At 37.5% G+C, this 16,922-nt stretch overlaps 1 protein-coding gene across 1 annotated transcript; it reads right to left on the bottom strand.

Annotated features, from left to right (window-relative positions):
* Positions 1-473: 473 nt before the first annotated feature.
* Positions 474-7,485, bottom strand: LOC149787306 (uncharacterized). The gene is made up of 2 exons (XM_089978368.1): positions 6,873-7,485; positions 474-2,256 (listed from the first exon to the last, which is right to left on the bottom strand). The coding sequence occupies exons 1-2, from the start codon at positions 7,108-7,110 to the stop codon at positions 1,253-1,255; spliced, it is 1,242 nt and encodes a 413-aa protein (XP_089834494.1). The 5' UTR covers positions 7,111-7,485; the 3' UTR covers positions 474-1,252.
* Positions 7,486-16,922: the final 9,437 nt, after the last annotated feature.

Raw genomic sequence — 16,922 nt, 5'->3', positions numbered from 1 at the left:
GAACATTTAAATTAGAAGACATCGCTTTCCGTGCAGAATGTTTAGAATAAACGTTACCAACCTAGTTTTCATTTTAAACTGAGAAAATGTTTTCTCAATACAATTTGAACACAGACCACGTACGTTTTTATATAAATTGAATTTATAAAAGCCGCACGTTTTATTCATTAGCGTTTATACAGTTTACAAAATATCATCAAATTGAATTGCACAAGAGAGCAAAACCATAAATATCGGGACATGTCAACATAAACAACATGATCACAGTCTGGCCAGACATGCGTGACCCCTGGCATTCAAGTTAAGGGACATAAGATTTCATGACTAATGAAAGTATCTCAAATGAAGCTTATTAGGTCATTGCATCAGGCAGTAAAGTAGTACACACGTGATATACAACTTGATATTTTTACCAGATGTTTATCGTAAATTTCTGTTACCAATGCAACTGGAATTAAAATGATGACATTAGAGAATTTATCACACTGTTTAATAGAAATGAACATCTTTAAGCATAAAATATTTATTGCACTAACCAACAAATAATAACTTCTTCGTTCAGTACGAATGTGTTTCAGTCTTACTATGTTTTGGTGCCAGTTCAAAGGTGGACACGCATTGTAATTTCATTACATAATACTGACTCTTATTAAAGCAAACGTCTTGTGAAATAATCTTCAACCAAGCACTTGCTCTGCCATTAATGCGTTGGCATCTGAGGTTCAATGATGTTCGATTGAAGTGTTAGCAGAATGAACAGCGCAGACCCCGGTCTGCTGGCGAATAATATGACGGCATATTTGGTCCACGTTTACAGTTTGGTGTATTTTTTAGGCGGATAAATACAAAACCTCAATTTATTGACTTTGTCATTCAATGGCGTCCTAACCATTCAGCGCTATTTTATCAAGGTCATAAGATGGAGTTGACACCGCCATATCATAATATTAAATTTGGAGTCACTGTACTTTAGTTTCTATGTCTTTCTTGCCTTGTTGTAGTCCAGGTTATCCAGCTTATATGCAACATAATCTCTGACATGTAAATACAAGAGGATTCGCTGCCCTGTTTTTGCAGTTTGGTTCTATTTTTATTGCTTCTGATAACATGACTTTTCCACATCATGCTAGCTTCTTCCGAGTTCTTTTTGTTAGGTATGTTACCCAAAAGTGCAAGCTTAAACGATGCTTGAGGTGAAATGCTTTCCCATGGACTGAACAGATGTAATAGCCGAGTCTTCTGTATGTTTATTTCAAGTGTAGAGTGCACCACAACAACCGTCTTCATGTTTCAGAAGAAGTGACATTCTCGAAAAAGTCTTACTGCAGCCTTTACAGCTGTACTTCTTGATGTCAGAGTGAGTCTGCAGATGCGCACGCAAATTTGAGCGATCTGCAAATGCGCGTGCACAGTGCGAGCACCTGAAGGGTTTCTCGCCAGTGTGCGTCCGGATGTGTCCCTGTAGCAGCCAGGGTCTGGAGAACGCCTTACCGCATACCTTACACTTACATGGTAGAGTGTGCGTTCGTATGTGCATTTTAAGTGCGCCCAGTGATACGTATGTCTTTTCACAGTATTTACAGTTAAATTCTTTTTTAATCTGACTGGAACAGTGAAACTGCTTATGTTTCGACAGACCACTAAAGGTGGAATAATGTTTGTTGCAGCCGTCGCACTGGTATTTACCTATGTCTGACTCTTTCTGCTTTCTCTGATCTGTTCCAGACAGAGCCTTATTTGCCGTTGAATCCTCCTTTATGTAATCAGAACTTCCATTCACAGGGCTGAATGCTGACTTAAGTATATTTAGCTCATTCTCAAAATTTCTGCTTTCCAAGGTATACAGTTTTTCGGTCTGAGGGTGCATGTAAAAAGGAGCCATTCCAGGGTGATACACAGGAGGCAATAAGTTCCGATGAAGTCTGTAGGCTCCAAGATGTTCTGGAAACGCTGGACGGAGTGGGTAAAGGTCTGACAACGGTGGAAAGGTCATGCAGGGGACACGGAATGGATAAAATGGAAATTGGTGATGTACAGTTGGGATCATCTGTGTGTGCCACGCAGATGAGCCGTAGACTTTGGATGGTTCTGTTGGACTTCCGCTGGGACTTGGGATAAATTTTGGAGCCTCAGAATCCTGTTCCTGTTGTCTCAGACCCAAAGGGTGCAAGTCTCTATTCAGCAACGCCACCGCCTGAACAGGGCTCATCTTTTCAGATTGGAGACCCTTGTCCCGGGAACTACTTAAGTTTCCCTCTGTAAAAGAAAACAAAATATAATGGATCAATTGAATCCACATACAGTTATATCTCAGGTCTGTAAATGAAATATTTTGTTGTAAACTCTTCATTGTTGCCCGCTCCATTGTTGCTCAGTGACACTTTAATCAATGCTGGTCACATTGTAAACATTACCCATTACTCAGTGACTATGACAACTCTAACACGAATTCGTGATTACACTTATTTATACAGATGAAAAAATTATCTTCCCAAAATGTCTTTTTATGTAAAACTGATTGTCGGTATATTATGCTACATTCAGTATACTCCTTGGTCATCATTCAAAAGGATATTGTTCATTGTGATGTTGATATGGTTTGCAAAAATTGGATTTGCTGTGGTCAACATATCATATTTCAAATATAACTGACTTTGTTGACCTTTGGCAGGTGAAATACATTTGTTGCTTAAATGACATGCCGTGCATGCATACTTGCATAACTGTATTTCGTTGAATTAAGGTGTACAACGGAAGCTGCTGTGAAAAAAGTATTGCTTTCTAGTGGACAATGACTTTTAGTCTTTTAACATAAGAATGAATTGACCATTTGCTGAATTAAAGATCAAACTTTGTATATATTACTTTTAAAAGCATACTGTCAACTCAGAGTGTTTTAAGTCGATGGTCTGTGATGAATAGATAACATATGCAATAACATTGTCTACCTAAGTGTCATCATTTTCGCAAAATAAAAATATTTAATCGCGTATAGGAAAGAATGAAAAGTTACGGTTGTCTTTGGCTGCAGTTTCGAGAGTTTAATTTTGTAACTACAATCTCACTTTGCCTTTTTATTAAGTTTTTTGTCATTTCCGCCACTTGTTTCCAATGCTTGCTACAAATATTTAAAACAAAGGTATTTAAGATTTAAAACAATAAGCTGGTATTCATGAAAGTGAACACAATATTCATTTGGTTTAATATGTACACAGTCAATATTCTAGTAGAAGAAAACAAAACGACTGATTGCTGATAAAATATATACATTCAGAACAAGCCCTTCGATGCTAAACAGCAATGTGTTTAAACATCGCCAAAAGTGTACACTGAACTAATTTAGCAAATGGGACAAAAATTTCAGTTGGCATTCGGCCGCTTTAAAGTTACAAGAGAATTCACAATACACCATGCTTTCGTTCAGAAATGTGAGAAAAAGAATCCATCCAAGAATATTTTACCCTCACGATCAAATTTGTGCGCGAGGCACATGGCACAATCCTTCTGAAGCAAAATTCTGATCCTTGGAACTTAGAAAGGTATTTTCCTTTCCTACACCGATGCAAATGATCGATTTTTTAAAATCTCATCCGATTGCTAACATATACCTAAAATTAAAGAACAATCCAATGAAAGGAAATTTTCATTTTTGGAAAGAAATAATAATTTTTCATAGATCATCGTGCAGAATTAGTGAAACTTTTCCCCTCGAGAAAACAGATGATTAGCAATGTTGCTGTGGCAAAATTATCCCGTGGTACCCAGATGGAAGGTAATTTTACATCGCGTTATCGTTCCCATTGCAGGCAGCTATTTCACACCTTTGTCAGACTATATATCTTCCTCCATGAGTTGTACCCATTATAGTAATCGATGAAAGAAAATGTACGAAATATGAAAGCAAAGAAAGTTTTAAAACATTACTATTTCATATGATACTGAAAACTGTCCAAATCTGTTCCAAGTCAAGATCAGTACATTTTGCAGCCATGACTTTCACACAGACACGTAAGTCGCAAGCTGCATATGAGAGAGAGAGAGAGAGAGAGAGAGAGAGGGAGAGAGAGAGAGTGGTGTGTTACCAGTGTTCTGGGATGTAATAGGTTCAACTTGGGGTTTTGATTTGTCATAAAAGTAAGTACACGTACTTTAAAAATGGAAACTTTCTTCTCTTTGAATTGAAAGCTCCGCCAAATTTTCTGTTGTTCACACAAATAACATTCTCGGTAAGTCCCAAAGATCTTTTCTTTGAAAATTCTTACAGTGATGTTTCGTGGCAATGCATTCACTGGTGGCTGGTCGGGGTAAGGTTTCTATAATTCGTTATCAAGTATATCGTAATAAAGCAACCTGAAAGATGTTTGCATATAAAATTCAGCGGACCACGAATGTCAACGAGCCGTGTGTCAAAAGATACAGATAGGGAAAGACAGGTGCAAACAGGGCTAATTAATTCTATATAGAAGACAGGTGTAAACAGGGCAAATTATTTCTATCTATTAAACAAAATGGCACCTCAACACACTTGGGAGTGTCACAACAGACGCGTAACTTCAAATTCGTAAGGCTGAGACAGGTAAAACATGTGGATTATGGTCACTACCACTGTTGGCCACTAAATTATGATTAGGGCCTCTTGTACTGTTAGCCGTTCAGGTGGACCTTCCCCCCCTAACAACAAGAAACGATCAAACATTTTACGCTGTTCTGGCAAAGTATTAAAAAAAGGAACGAAAAGCTTCTTCACCCTACTCTTGAAAAATCTTGCATACACTGCAATAATTGCAAATGTATTTGAGTATGACTCTATATGTTCGACGAAGAAAGGAAAGTCAAATTTAAACGTACTTTCTTTTTTTAATCTCAAAGTTGGCTTGAATCTTTCTTAAATACTTCTAGTTTTCCGATCATTGTAAACTTTCCCCCACAGACGAGGAGAAAAGAAATAAAAAGGAAGAAAAGAGACTAAAGTATCAAGCATTGATGAAACTTGAAAAAGGTCTGGAGCGAACTGAGTTATCGAATTTACTGATAAGTCACTTTAGAAATACCACCAGGGAGAAAATCTATAGGAGATTCAAGATTTGGCCAGCAGGCCCGGCCATAGGGCAAGGCGAACGAGGCAACCGCCTTGGGCCCCGGGCTTTTAGGAAATGAACTGTATAGTGTAATTTTGTGCTTGAGGCCCCGCGCTCATCGCCTGAAGCCTTGGGCTCCACACATAATAGTGCCGGGCCTTTTGGCCAGATAATATGGCCCCCCCCCCCTTTATTATTATGTAAGTGCATCGTCGAATGCCTCAAATGTGGGTGTTTTACAACACCAACTCCATTCTAATTTAAATAGTTTGCTCACCCTCCCCATTAAATAGTGGCAATTTTGTGCTAACTGCCCTTCTGTACTTCTGTAGCTCGTCAGAACGATTGTACAAAATCGACAAGACATAGAACTATATTTGGTAGGCATACTGCCTCGTTTGCGTTTAATGAAAAAATTATACATCTCGTGGTATATCATTGATACAGTGTAATACTCTCTCTCTCTCTCTCTCTCTCTCTCTCTCTATATATATATATATATATATATGTATATAAAGTTGTTTGACAAGGATCAAAATGTTTACCTCACAAACATATCTTTGAAAAGAAAACTTATAAATGGTGCCAAAAAGCCCTGTCAGAGTCTAATTTCCCTTAGCGCTTTCATATACAAGAACTTCTTGATCGCAAAGGGGTTGAGTAGCACCTGCCACTTGTTAAACGGTAATTCACAGTCTCACTGCTCTATATCCTGTCAATCACTATACATATGCATATTGGGACTTATTTAACTGCTAGTATTGATTACAGGATATCAATTGCCCGCTATATTCCGTATTTATCTAAAGAATATTTATGGGATAAGTTCGTCTTGTTTGTAGGCCTATACTGTTATTTATTTAGTGTTAGAACCGGACTGTAAGGAAGGATTAGTGAGAGATGATTTGAAAGCCAGATAATCTAATTAGACCAAACATTTTAAAATTTCAAATACATCAACCGACTATATAAAAAACAGAAAACCACATATGCACAGTTTCACTTTTCATCCGACTGTGTGTTTTTGTTGATAATTTTTTTCAAAATAAAAAATTATATATTCCACGTCATTCAAATATGCAGATAGTTTAGTAGACAAGCTTCCTCCTACCCGTATCTGTTGAACAATGCTTTTATGTTTAAATTTGCTTTTTATGACGAAGAGCTTGATTGCCTCTTAACGTTAGGAAACTGTTTAATGTCTTTTTCTTGCGTCAATAACCATCAGCTGCCCCCCCCCCCGCCGGCACTTAAAGTGGTTAGTTGATGAACTTAATTCGGAAGTATGTGATATTGATCATTGTGTTCTAAAGATATAGAATTTTATAAAGCAGTTGTTTGTGTGTGTGTTGGGGCAGGGGAGGGCAAGAATAATATCTGTATCAAATGATAAAAATGTCAAAGTTTTCAGATTTTAAACAATACACAATTTCGAGCCAACATCTATCTACCATAGTTATATTTTCTTTTGAATGCACAAGAGAATTAGATACAAAACAAAGACCATTTGGATGAAGAATTTAATGAACGAAAAGAAGATAATTTGTGGAGTACATGCAATTTCAGTTAAGCTATAGGTACAGTTATTGACTGGATCATACTTTGCAAGGAATAACTTTAGAAACTGGATAGGAACTCAGTTGCAACGAGGTTTATGAATTATTTGCAAAATATCTGTAATTATACACACGGACAGACATGCATACATATAGAAAGGAAAATATAATTCAGTTAATGAGAGAGAGAGAGAGAGAGACAGACAGACAGACAGAGAGAGGTGATGGATATGGATACCTTTAGTGCTAATTAATGGACCCTTGGAGCTTGGGTTAGCAGCAGCTGTAACTGTGTCGCCAACAGTTGAATTTGTATTCTTCTCACCCCCGGGCTTGCTGTTCCTTTCACACAGGGGCCAAACAATCGGTACTCTAAGCACACCTTCTGGTTCCTGATTGGCATGTGTATCGTCCCCGGATAGTGAGATTGGCAGTGTATCGTCTTTCTGTTTGTGAATCAGAAACGAGCGTGGCATCCCCAGGTTTTGGAAAATAGTCACATACGATTGGCCCTGATCTTGAAATCCTTGACAGAAATGCTTACAAAATGTATTTCATCACTACATATAATTTCTTACATCCAGTAACCTTTTCAAGAGCGACATTTCTGCGTCATGGTACTCGTCTTTTCTTTGCAACGAGAACAAAGTTGGTGTTAGTAAAATTAAAGCAAACACAATCTGTTCATACCGTTTTTGAATAAGAAACGCGTCTTCTAGGTGATGCGAAAGGAAATACGCTGTGTTAGAGCAAATGTTGGTGAAAATAACAAATGTAAATCAGTCCTAGGGACCAAACCAATTGGGAACCGTGCACTAGCTGCTCCTGTCTTTGACCAATCATCTTCGGTCAGGATAACGAGAATTGGCCCGCCTACAGCGCGCTCGGTTTGTCCTCGTGATTGTTCTCTATTGACACAGCAACAGGTGTAAGTGAAGAAAGAAGGAATCAATTTATGGTTGAGATACCCTATATACCTGTATAAAATACACACTCGGTGACAAACAGCGTAGACTGATACATGTGTCAATGGAACAGATTTTTCGTTCTGCTTTTGGTTTCAAGCGATTAGCAAAGTTCTTAATGTGGTGCAGCATATGTGACGGCATATGTGACGGCAGATAAGGTTTTACGTTATGTGGAGTTAAATGCACTGAAGAACGCTGGTATACACGATAGTCTTATCTTTACGCGTCACAAGTCACGAAGGAAAATAAGGTAAAGTGGTAATCTTAAATGGGCTATAATGAAGAATAATGGCGATCAATTAAAGAAACACTTACACACGTGGAGCGATTGGAAAGAAGAACTGTGAAAATTGTTATAAAATCTGCTCGTAATTTCCGACAAGTGAAAACAAGCTTCGCATATATAAAAGTTACACTCGAAGGCTAACTATACAAAGGAAATTATAGCAAATGCGAATTAATCTTTTCAAAGCAATACAGAAATACGGATATTTGATATCGGTCCGTTTCCTAGTCTTGCATAAACCAGAGCGGTGGTATATTAAATAAGAGAGAGAGAGAGAGAGAGAGAGAGAGAGCTTTTCCCCCTCTTTGTCTATATTGCGGGGGAGGGGGGGGGGGCTAAAGAAGTATGTGATAGGTCTGTCGCACGAAACCATGGTACGGACCGAGTAGCGAAGCCCAAGAACACCTGCGTTTTCAACGTTTCTATGGTAGCATTGTAGACTGGTGAGGGTAGGGTGAGGGCATGCGATTTTGTCCGTCCACCCACCCACCCTAGACCCTCCTCCCCCGCTATGATAAATAATGAAACATAAATATTAACAAATTTGGTGTGTGTGTGTGTGTGTGTGTGTGTGAGAGAGAGAGAGAGAGAGAGAGATTTTTAATGTAGCTTAAACAATTTTAGTCATATGGCTGCGATGTCTTTATTGTAGTATTTTATAGTGATGTATAGCACTGGGGTATCATGCCGCAGACATGTACCATCATGTCCCACCCAGTCATATTGTCCTATTATCACAACTTCTGATTCAACATATGGTTCATGTAGAGCATATTTACTACATTTCCATATTTGATACATGTTATTTTTGTAGGGGATAAGTACTACATTTCCAGATTTGATACAATATGTGATTCATGTAGGGGATATGTAATAAAATCTGCGACATCGCACACACACACACACACACACACACACACACACACACACACATATATATATATATATATATATATATATATATATATATATATATATATATATATATATATATATATATATATATATATATATATATATATATATATATATTAGTACATTTAATTCTAACACACTTAGAAACTATGGTCGAAAGTTAGGTGAAAATGTATCCGTGTCACCACATTGTATGAAGATGCATAGCATCACGATTATGCCTGATTTTATGAACGTATATCGTAGGTTTACTTACGGTAAATTTGAAATGTACCAAATTAGAATGGTCGATATATTTGTAGATTTTTCATAACTGAAATATGTTGATAAAAATCATAGTATTCTGTCTTACAGTGTTTCTCAATAACTGCTGTCATGGAACTGCAACAAATTATTAGAAAGCTTTTTCTGAAATATCACAAAATCTATGCCAAGGCCAAATGTATCCAAGGTGACAGTTTAGCCAGATAAACCCCCACCGCATGGCAATTAAATATACGTGTATTACGATCATAAAGGTTTATCTCATTAAATAAAAATAACAAATACCAAAACAGATTACAACGCATTTCAGTTTCTCTCAATTGTTGCTAGTTGTATCATGACATCTTCTCCCCCTCTGGACCTGCCATGACGGCAAATGATGTTTGGAAGGAATGCGACAGGTGTGAGACGAATCATGCATTGCACTGGAATCTGAATGCGGGCGGGCGTTCTGAGCTGAGCATTTCTCCCCCACGTTGTCACCAAGCCTAAGACTTGAAAAACCTAATCTAAAGTGCATTCATATTAAGTGAATTCTTTATATATTTAAAAACTGATGGAATGGAATAGTAATCATATTCACACATAACTGAATCGGGATTTAATTGCACGTCTATCATTTGAACAATGCGGCTAAATTTGTCAATATATTCAATAGTAAACTATACACATATGCAAAACAAAAGTAAATGAAGCATATTTTGTGAAAAGATCGAATTTCTTTTCAACTTGTAGTTGTTTGCCATAATTTTTAATATCCTGCTCTTACAAACGAGATGAACGTTGTTTTCCATTCTCAGGTTTTCATCTGTTGCCGGTTTTTATTATGTTCATTATTCCAATCTCATATTTTGCTGCACCTAATTCTGTAAGCTCGTGGCCTGCTTTTAATACAAAAACCCCACCAAAACAACAAAGCAATCCCGAAACCATACTGTACAAATGCGACATGTGTCGCAAAATGCCAATAAGTACAAAGGATATCGTTACTTACGTCAGGTGTATGTCTACTCATGCAGGTGGACACGTTTTCAAAAACCTGACAACCGCCTCATTAGTAACGTTATCCTTATTTAGTTATTAGGACAAAACCATTCTGCTTTTGAAAAAGAAACGCAAGTATATACCTGCTCGGCCGCCATATTTGATCAACCTATTCTTCATGGACAGTCTATCTGTCTTTCTGTTCGCTTGTCTACGGCGTGCTAATTTAGCATGTACTTGTGTATCAGTGAAGTGTTGTATCATTCAGTCGTACCGGTAGAAGTAGAAGGATCTATAATATTTGTACATAGAAGTTAGTTCTTCTGGTATAACAATGTGATGTCACATGATTACAGCAATATCTGGCGAATGATGTATGCCCTGATGTGAAATGATTATACGTCAGTGGCGTAGAAACTGCCCAATCAACCCTTGTAACTGCAGGGGATAGGAGTGTGTCATAATTGCCATTGTAAAGGTACGCCCCTCACTTGCAAGGGGTGTGGGTTGATTTGCGGATTGAACCTTCTTTCAGGGTATCCCCTTTACTCGGTTCTTGTTATTTAGGAGATGATCACCCTCGGTGTTATTGCCTGGATCGAGTAAACTTATAGGTGGAATAAATAGAGATCTGAGCAGATATATAGAACAGAATGACACGAGCCCCCGTACGAAAAGAATCAAAATTTAATCAATTACATAAACACTGGAGATAATACAGAATTAGTCATCTTACGATCGAGTGAACAATCGAAGTCGTTGCCTTGTATAATTGCATAACCTGCTTAGCTCTGGTTCCTCCAATTTCACCGTAGCTGTTCTGTCTTTTCGCCCTTTCTTTCCTTCCTTTTTCTTTCTTTTATCTAACCTTCCCACTGCTTCGCCTCCCTTCGGTCCTCTTTCTTTGTGAGTAGGTGGATATGTAAGCATGTAGATACACAGCTACATGATTGCGTCAGTGCGCAGGTACATCTGATGATACGTCGGAAGAGCTATTTTCCCTTGTGCTTTCAACGTTTTTCTCGTTCTTACCCCAAAATTGTGACCGTTGAACTTTCCGACCTCTGGTCCTTTGGACAAGTGTTTTACCAGAGAGAATATCTTTCAAATTCCTCTCGGAGTCCACGTACGTTTACTCTTGCAGCAAAGCTTAGACTAATTAGATGAGGCGATATTTAAAACTAGAAAATTTAGTGTGGGACACACACCCCTTATTTAGCGTAACCAGTCAGGATTAAATATATTTATGCCTTTTATAACTAGGCGCCAAATCTGTGGTCAGTTTGGCCTTCTACGTTGCGACTAACGGTTTATGGAAATTTTCAATTTTTGACAGTTCCACTATGAAATCGAAGTTTAACCGTGTCCCTAATAGTCCGTCTGGCTGCTATAGAAATAAAAGTGTAATTATTCTCACTACCGTCCACGACCGGACATTTAGAAATTCATGCAGTATAGCGATTTAACAAACGCCTGTTTCCATAAATCTAATAAAATTTTCTCTGGTCTCAAACTAATATGTTCTTCGTAGATCGACAGACATTTGCCCCCTCACAGCCATCAGACAATTTGTTTTATACTGAGAGTCAGACCCATAATTACGTTTTCGTGGGCGGGGACAGAATTTCTTACTATGCCACTTATACTATATAGAACTTTTACATCGTTCAGATTAGTAGCGTATTACATATTTAATAAAAAAAAGTCACACTGTAAGGTTGTTATCGCTTGAATAAGCTTTAAATTTGTTTCCTGTTTCCGTACGGTGTTAGTTTTTCTAAATAGTGCTGTAGAGTAGGGCTTGTAAATTAGTAAATAGTTTAATTATTGACGTCATCCCTAGATTTGACCTACTAGAAGTCCTTATATAGAGATGATTTATGTGGTATCTTTAATAGCTCATGTAATTATAACAATAATTGCTTCTTGAGAAAGAAATGCTTTTCGTTTTGCAGAGATATTTTTGTCATTAAATGCGTTAATATAATTTTATTTCCATGTTCTAATCGTTACCTAAATAAGTGAGAACATGCAAAGGATGAATGTTTTATGAGAGATTCGATACGATGACATGGAAAGCGCACGGCGAAACACTTCCTTTGCACCTTTATAGTGTCTGATTCAATACCTGATTCAGACTTGTGCACATATGAGTAGTCGCAAATATATGGTCATTGCTTTATTCTCACCCTGAAAGATCTACATCTTAGCCATAGAGAGCATGTTGTACAAGGTCTAGGGTAGTTACTTACCAAATATATATATATCCAAAGTCTGAAGGAAGCCACCATTTTAGAATAATATCATTAATCCACGATTGCGTTCATTTTGAATATTTCCGTTTATAAAAATCAACGTTTTACTTAAAATCCTTGACTAGTTCGGCTCTGTTTCTTTCACAGCACGGAGTGAAACGGTCTTCCGGAGAACAATCACACACATCACTTCACCTAACTCGTAAGAAGTTATTCTCGGACAAGTATTACTTTCCCAAGAACTTTGCTGTATTAGGCTAATGGATGTAAGTGCCGGGTGGAATTCATGATATATTTAACATTATTGGCGAGGACTTGTGGCGTATTCTGTATGATTCTTTTCCATTTTTCAGTTAATCAAGGAGTACGCGTATAAACAGATGACTAATTATTGGAAAGAATGTACTAATTTCTTTGAAAATGTATTTTTAACAGTATATAAGTTTGATGAAATTCTGAAGAAAAAGCAAACAACCTCCACAATGACAAGAACCTATGGCAATCATATTCCAGAACACCCACCCATATTCCAGAACATCCAAATCATATTCCAGAACATCCAATCATATTCCAGAACATTTAATCACATTCCGGAACATCCAATCATATTCCAGAAGATCGAGTCATATTCCAGAACATCCAATCATATTCCAGAACATCCAATCATATTCCAGAACACCCACCCATATTCCATAACATCCAATCATATTCCAGAACATCCAATCACATTCCAGAACATCCAATCATATTCCAGAACACCCACCCATATTCCAGAACATCCAATCATATTCCAGAACATCCAATCATATTCCAGAACACCCACCCATATTCCAGAACATCAATCATATTCCAGAACATCCAATCATATTCCAGAACATCCAAATCATATTCCAGAACATCCAATCATATTCCAGAACATCCAATCATATTCCAGAACATTCAATCATTTTGCGTACAGGTTGCGTATAATCCAGTTCATCTGAAATCTTGATGATATAAGCTTTTATTATATACCTATCAATTTTCTACCCAAAGTTGAGCTAGAAATTTACCGTAAAATTCCAAAAGTAGGAAAACGCCGTTTACTGATCCCACACTACCATATTCTCAAACAAGGTTGGAGCTACCTTTTCCTCGAGGCTTCCTGACTACAACTAAATAAGCGTGAATAACTGTGCCGTTTGAGTTTGCAAAACTCCATATGACTGTTTCTAGAGGAATTAAACCTTTAAATTTATTATGTTTCAACTAGTGTATTTCAACTTGTTGCGGATGCTGGAAAATATTTTTTTGACCTAGAAATAGATGAGCCATAACGAAATCTGTTATTCTATATAAATTTATGTAAGGGCAAATTATATCCCGGATATTTCATTGTAATAGTAGTAATTATAGGCTATGAAACAAATCTGGAGAATTATTGAAAAGAAAATGTGTCGGCTGCAAAAGATAATTTTATTTTTGCATGGTTGTCTTTTTCTAGTCTTCTTGGTTTAAACCACATGGTTTCAATGTTCTACAGCTGCGTAGCCAGTAAGATTCCTTTCCTTTCCTGGTTTCGGAATTCCAGGTGGGGTTGTGAGCAGTTGCAATAAGTGTTATATCACTGAAAGTGTGGTCAGGGAAGGAGAAGTGTTCTGCTACCGGGCTTCTGTACAGCTTTTTTGTCATCCAATCAGATCTATGAAGGTTGATCCTTTTGCGAAGCTTTTCAGTTTCTCCGACATACTGAAGGCTACAGATCTTACATGTGTTGAAATAAATTAAATTCAGTTTTGCACATTTTGTTTGGACCATGTATGTTTAGTTTTTCTCTAGTCACTGTGGTAAAAAATGTCCTGGTCTCTATCATATGGTGACAGGTTTTGCACCTGTTATCGCCACAGAGGCCGGATTGACTACGGTGGTCTTGATTAGTGATTGGCGTCAGCTACCACCTGATTAGGGTGTCCTTGAGTTTTTTTCGGTCTTCAGTAGTCTACTACAGGTTTGTTCGGGAGGATTAACTTAGTTCGTCCGACGATTCCACGATGTGCCAGTGTTTCCCCATGCTTTTACCTACTTTGAGGTTGTATGGATGGTAGGTCAGGATAAATGATATCCTATCAGTCTTTTCCTTCTTTCCTTATTTTATTAGGTCATCGCGATTTGTTTAATTAGCCCTTTGGGCTGCCTCCGCAATCATGTCTTTGTCGTAGCCTCGGGAAATAAATGTTTAGATAACTCCTCAGACCCTTTTAGGAATGTTTCATCGTCGGAGCAAATTCTGCGTTTCCTCAGTGGCTGGCAATATGGGATGTTCCTAATGCAGTGTTTTGGATGGGAGGAGATCCTGGTGCTTGTCGAAAGTGAGACCTAAGTTATACTGACATCCCATTGCACCGCTCCAGCATTAGCTAGTTTTTGGAGTTGGAGGGGACACCTCGTTTATCCTAAATTTCAAGGTTCGGTATTGAGTTGTATTCCCTGTCCTCTCTTAATTAATTATGACTGTGATAAAGAAGAGAACTAATAAAGATTTAACTTTGTTTAGAGGAATTTTGTTCACGTTTCCATTTGTTCTGTTCTGTAATGTTTAGCCGTTGCATACTTCCATCTCATTGGACATTATCGATCCAATAAGCTAGATTCCTTGCTTAACAGCGATTTTTGCCAGAGTCATCTTGTTTTGTCCTCGTGTTTTGACTTTGTGTTTGCAAGTGTTAATTATACACCACTTTTTAGTGTGTGTGTGTGTGTGTGTGTGTGTGCGTGCATGCGCGCGCGTGTCTGTGTGTGTGTATGTAGTATGGATTTTTAACGTAGCTTTAACAATTTTTCAGTCACATCGCTAGAATTATTGGATTGTGGCAGAATATAGTGATGTCTATCATTGGGGTATCATGCCGCAGATATGCAGCATGATGTCCCACCCAGTCACATTATCCTGACACCAGGTCGACCTGTTCTAACACTAACCTCTTAATGGTGAACGTCAACCGAGGCAGCTGCTTGTGCCATTTTATAAGTCTTTGGTATTTATCGGCAGGGATTCGAACCCGCTACCTCCCGAAAACGAGGCGGATGCCCTAATTACTTATTCCACCGGATCGGTCCCCTTCCTGGTGTGAGGACTGATCATATGTAGAGATGTTATCTCTCTATTTCTGTTTTATAAGTTGATGGTCCGAATGATAACTAGCTTAAAATTTGGTTTTCAATTTTGAAGATTATTATTCGGTTACTCGGCTATGAACGCGGACTTAATCGAAAACACCGTCACGGTTTGGTTTCATGGCATACAGTTAAAAAGATTTAAAGTTAGTTGTAGTCCATTATGAATCTAGCAGTCTGAAAGTTGTTTCCATTTTTCACTGTATATTGTCGTTTGAAAGTTTTATTTTCTCCATTTGGATCTAGTATATTCTTTCTTTTTTTTCCGTTCACTTCTATGCAGTTATAACTTAACGGTATCTTTTTCCCTTTGTGGTAGAACACGTATTCTTCCTCATTTGCTTCAGATAAGCTTTTTATGTTCTGGTTTAATTTCCGCTTGCGATAATTGCCGTTTGTGAGCTCTCTCCTTATGGTTTTTTCCTTGGAATTTTAATCTTTGGGTTCCTTTTACAGATCCTCGGTTTTTCCCCATGTGTTCGTTATATACCATTTTTGTTTCAATTTTCATTTCTGTTTTATCTTCTTTCTTCTTTGTTTTTGTTTTTGTTTTCTTGTATCCTTTTCCGTTTATTTTCTTTCCTTTCCTTGGCTTGTTTTTCATTTTCTACTTGTGCTTTATTCCTTTATTCTCGTATTTTCTTTTTTCTGTTTCGTTTCCTGCTTGTATTTGTATTGAACTCTCTTTTCCTTCTCTGATTGTTCTTTCTTCTCATTTTCTTCTATTATTCTTTTTATCTCTTCTATGTCGGTTTCGTCATCTTTCCTTTCATTTCATCGTACACCTTCATAGGTTGTATTGACTTCATTTCTAGGTTTTTCTCATTTCCTTTTGGTATGCATCTCCTTGGATCTTGGCCAGTGTTCCCACACTTGTTACATTTTCTATGGTATATACAACCCTTTTACCATGTTGTTACCTTAAAGCCATGCGTGGAGAAGAAAGGTGGCAGGATTATATTTGCATCTTCCTTCTTTATTTCCAAAATGCTTACTCCTGTCAGAGTACATCGTATTCTTTGTACTTGGTCGTTTTGCTATTTTGCACTTTAAATTTTGCTCCAAGCTCTTGGATGTTACTTTTTTTAAATGAATTTCATATGATTCACCGGTTATATGCAATTCGGTGTGGTCGGATTTTACATGTCTTTGCTGTAGTGTTTTGGAATTTACTGTCCCCTTATTCCTTTCACATCTATTTCATTTGTAAGTAGGAGTTTGTTTCTCCATTGCACAAGGTAAACGCTTGCTTGTACATCTTCCATTTTAACTCCTGTTGTTCATGATTGCTGGCATGATTTCTTTAGCATGGGGTTTCCTCTCTTCTTTTATGAAAGTCTTGAAGTGATAATTAACACCGGCCTTTTGATGATTCAAGTTGCATGTAATATTATAGAAAGTAATGTTTAGAATTGCATGTGATAAAATGTTACGGTTATATTTACTTTATGTTTTGTGATTCA

This window comes from Sinohyriopsis cumingii, chromosome 12 (genome assembly GCF_028554795.1).
Source record: "Sinohyriopsis cumingii isolate HCF-2022 chromosome 12, ASM2855479v2, whole genome shotgun sequence".
In the NCBI taxonomy this organism is placed as follows: Eukaryota; Metazoa; Mollusca; class Bivalvia; order Unionida; family Unionidae; genus Sinohyriopsis; species Sinohyriopsis cumingii.
The sequence above is the reverse complement of the archived record's forward strand: the minus strand, read 5'-3'. Positions and strand labels throughout refer to the sequence as shown.

What these genes read in the sequence shown, in the direction of transcription:
- LOC149787306 (XM_089978368.1), bottom strand. Translation starts at nt 7,110, where the DNA reads ATGCCACGCTCGTTTCTGATTCACAAACAGAAAGACGATACACTGCCA. An exon ending in TCCATTAATTAGCACTAAAG is followed by an intron (nt 2,257 to 6,872) that starts GTATCCATATCC and finishes TTTCTTTTACAG; the next exon opens with AGGGAAACTTAAGTAGTTCC.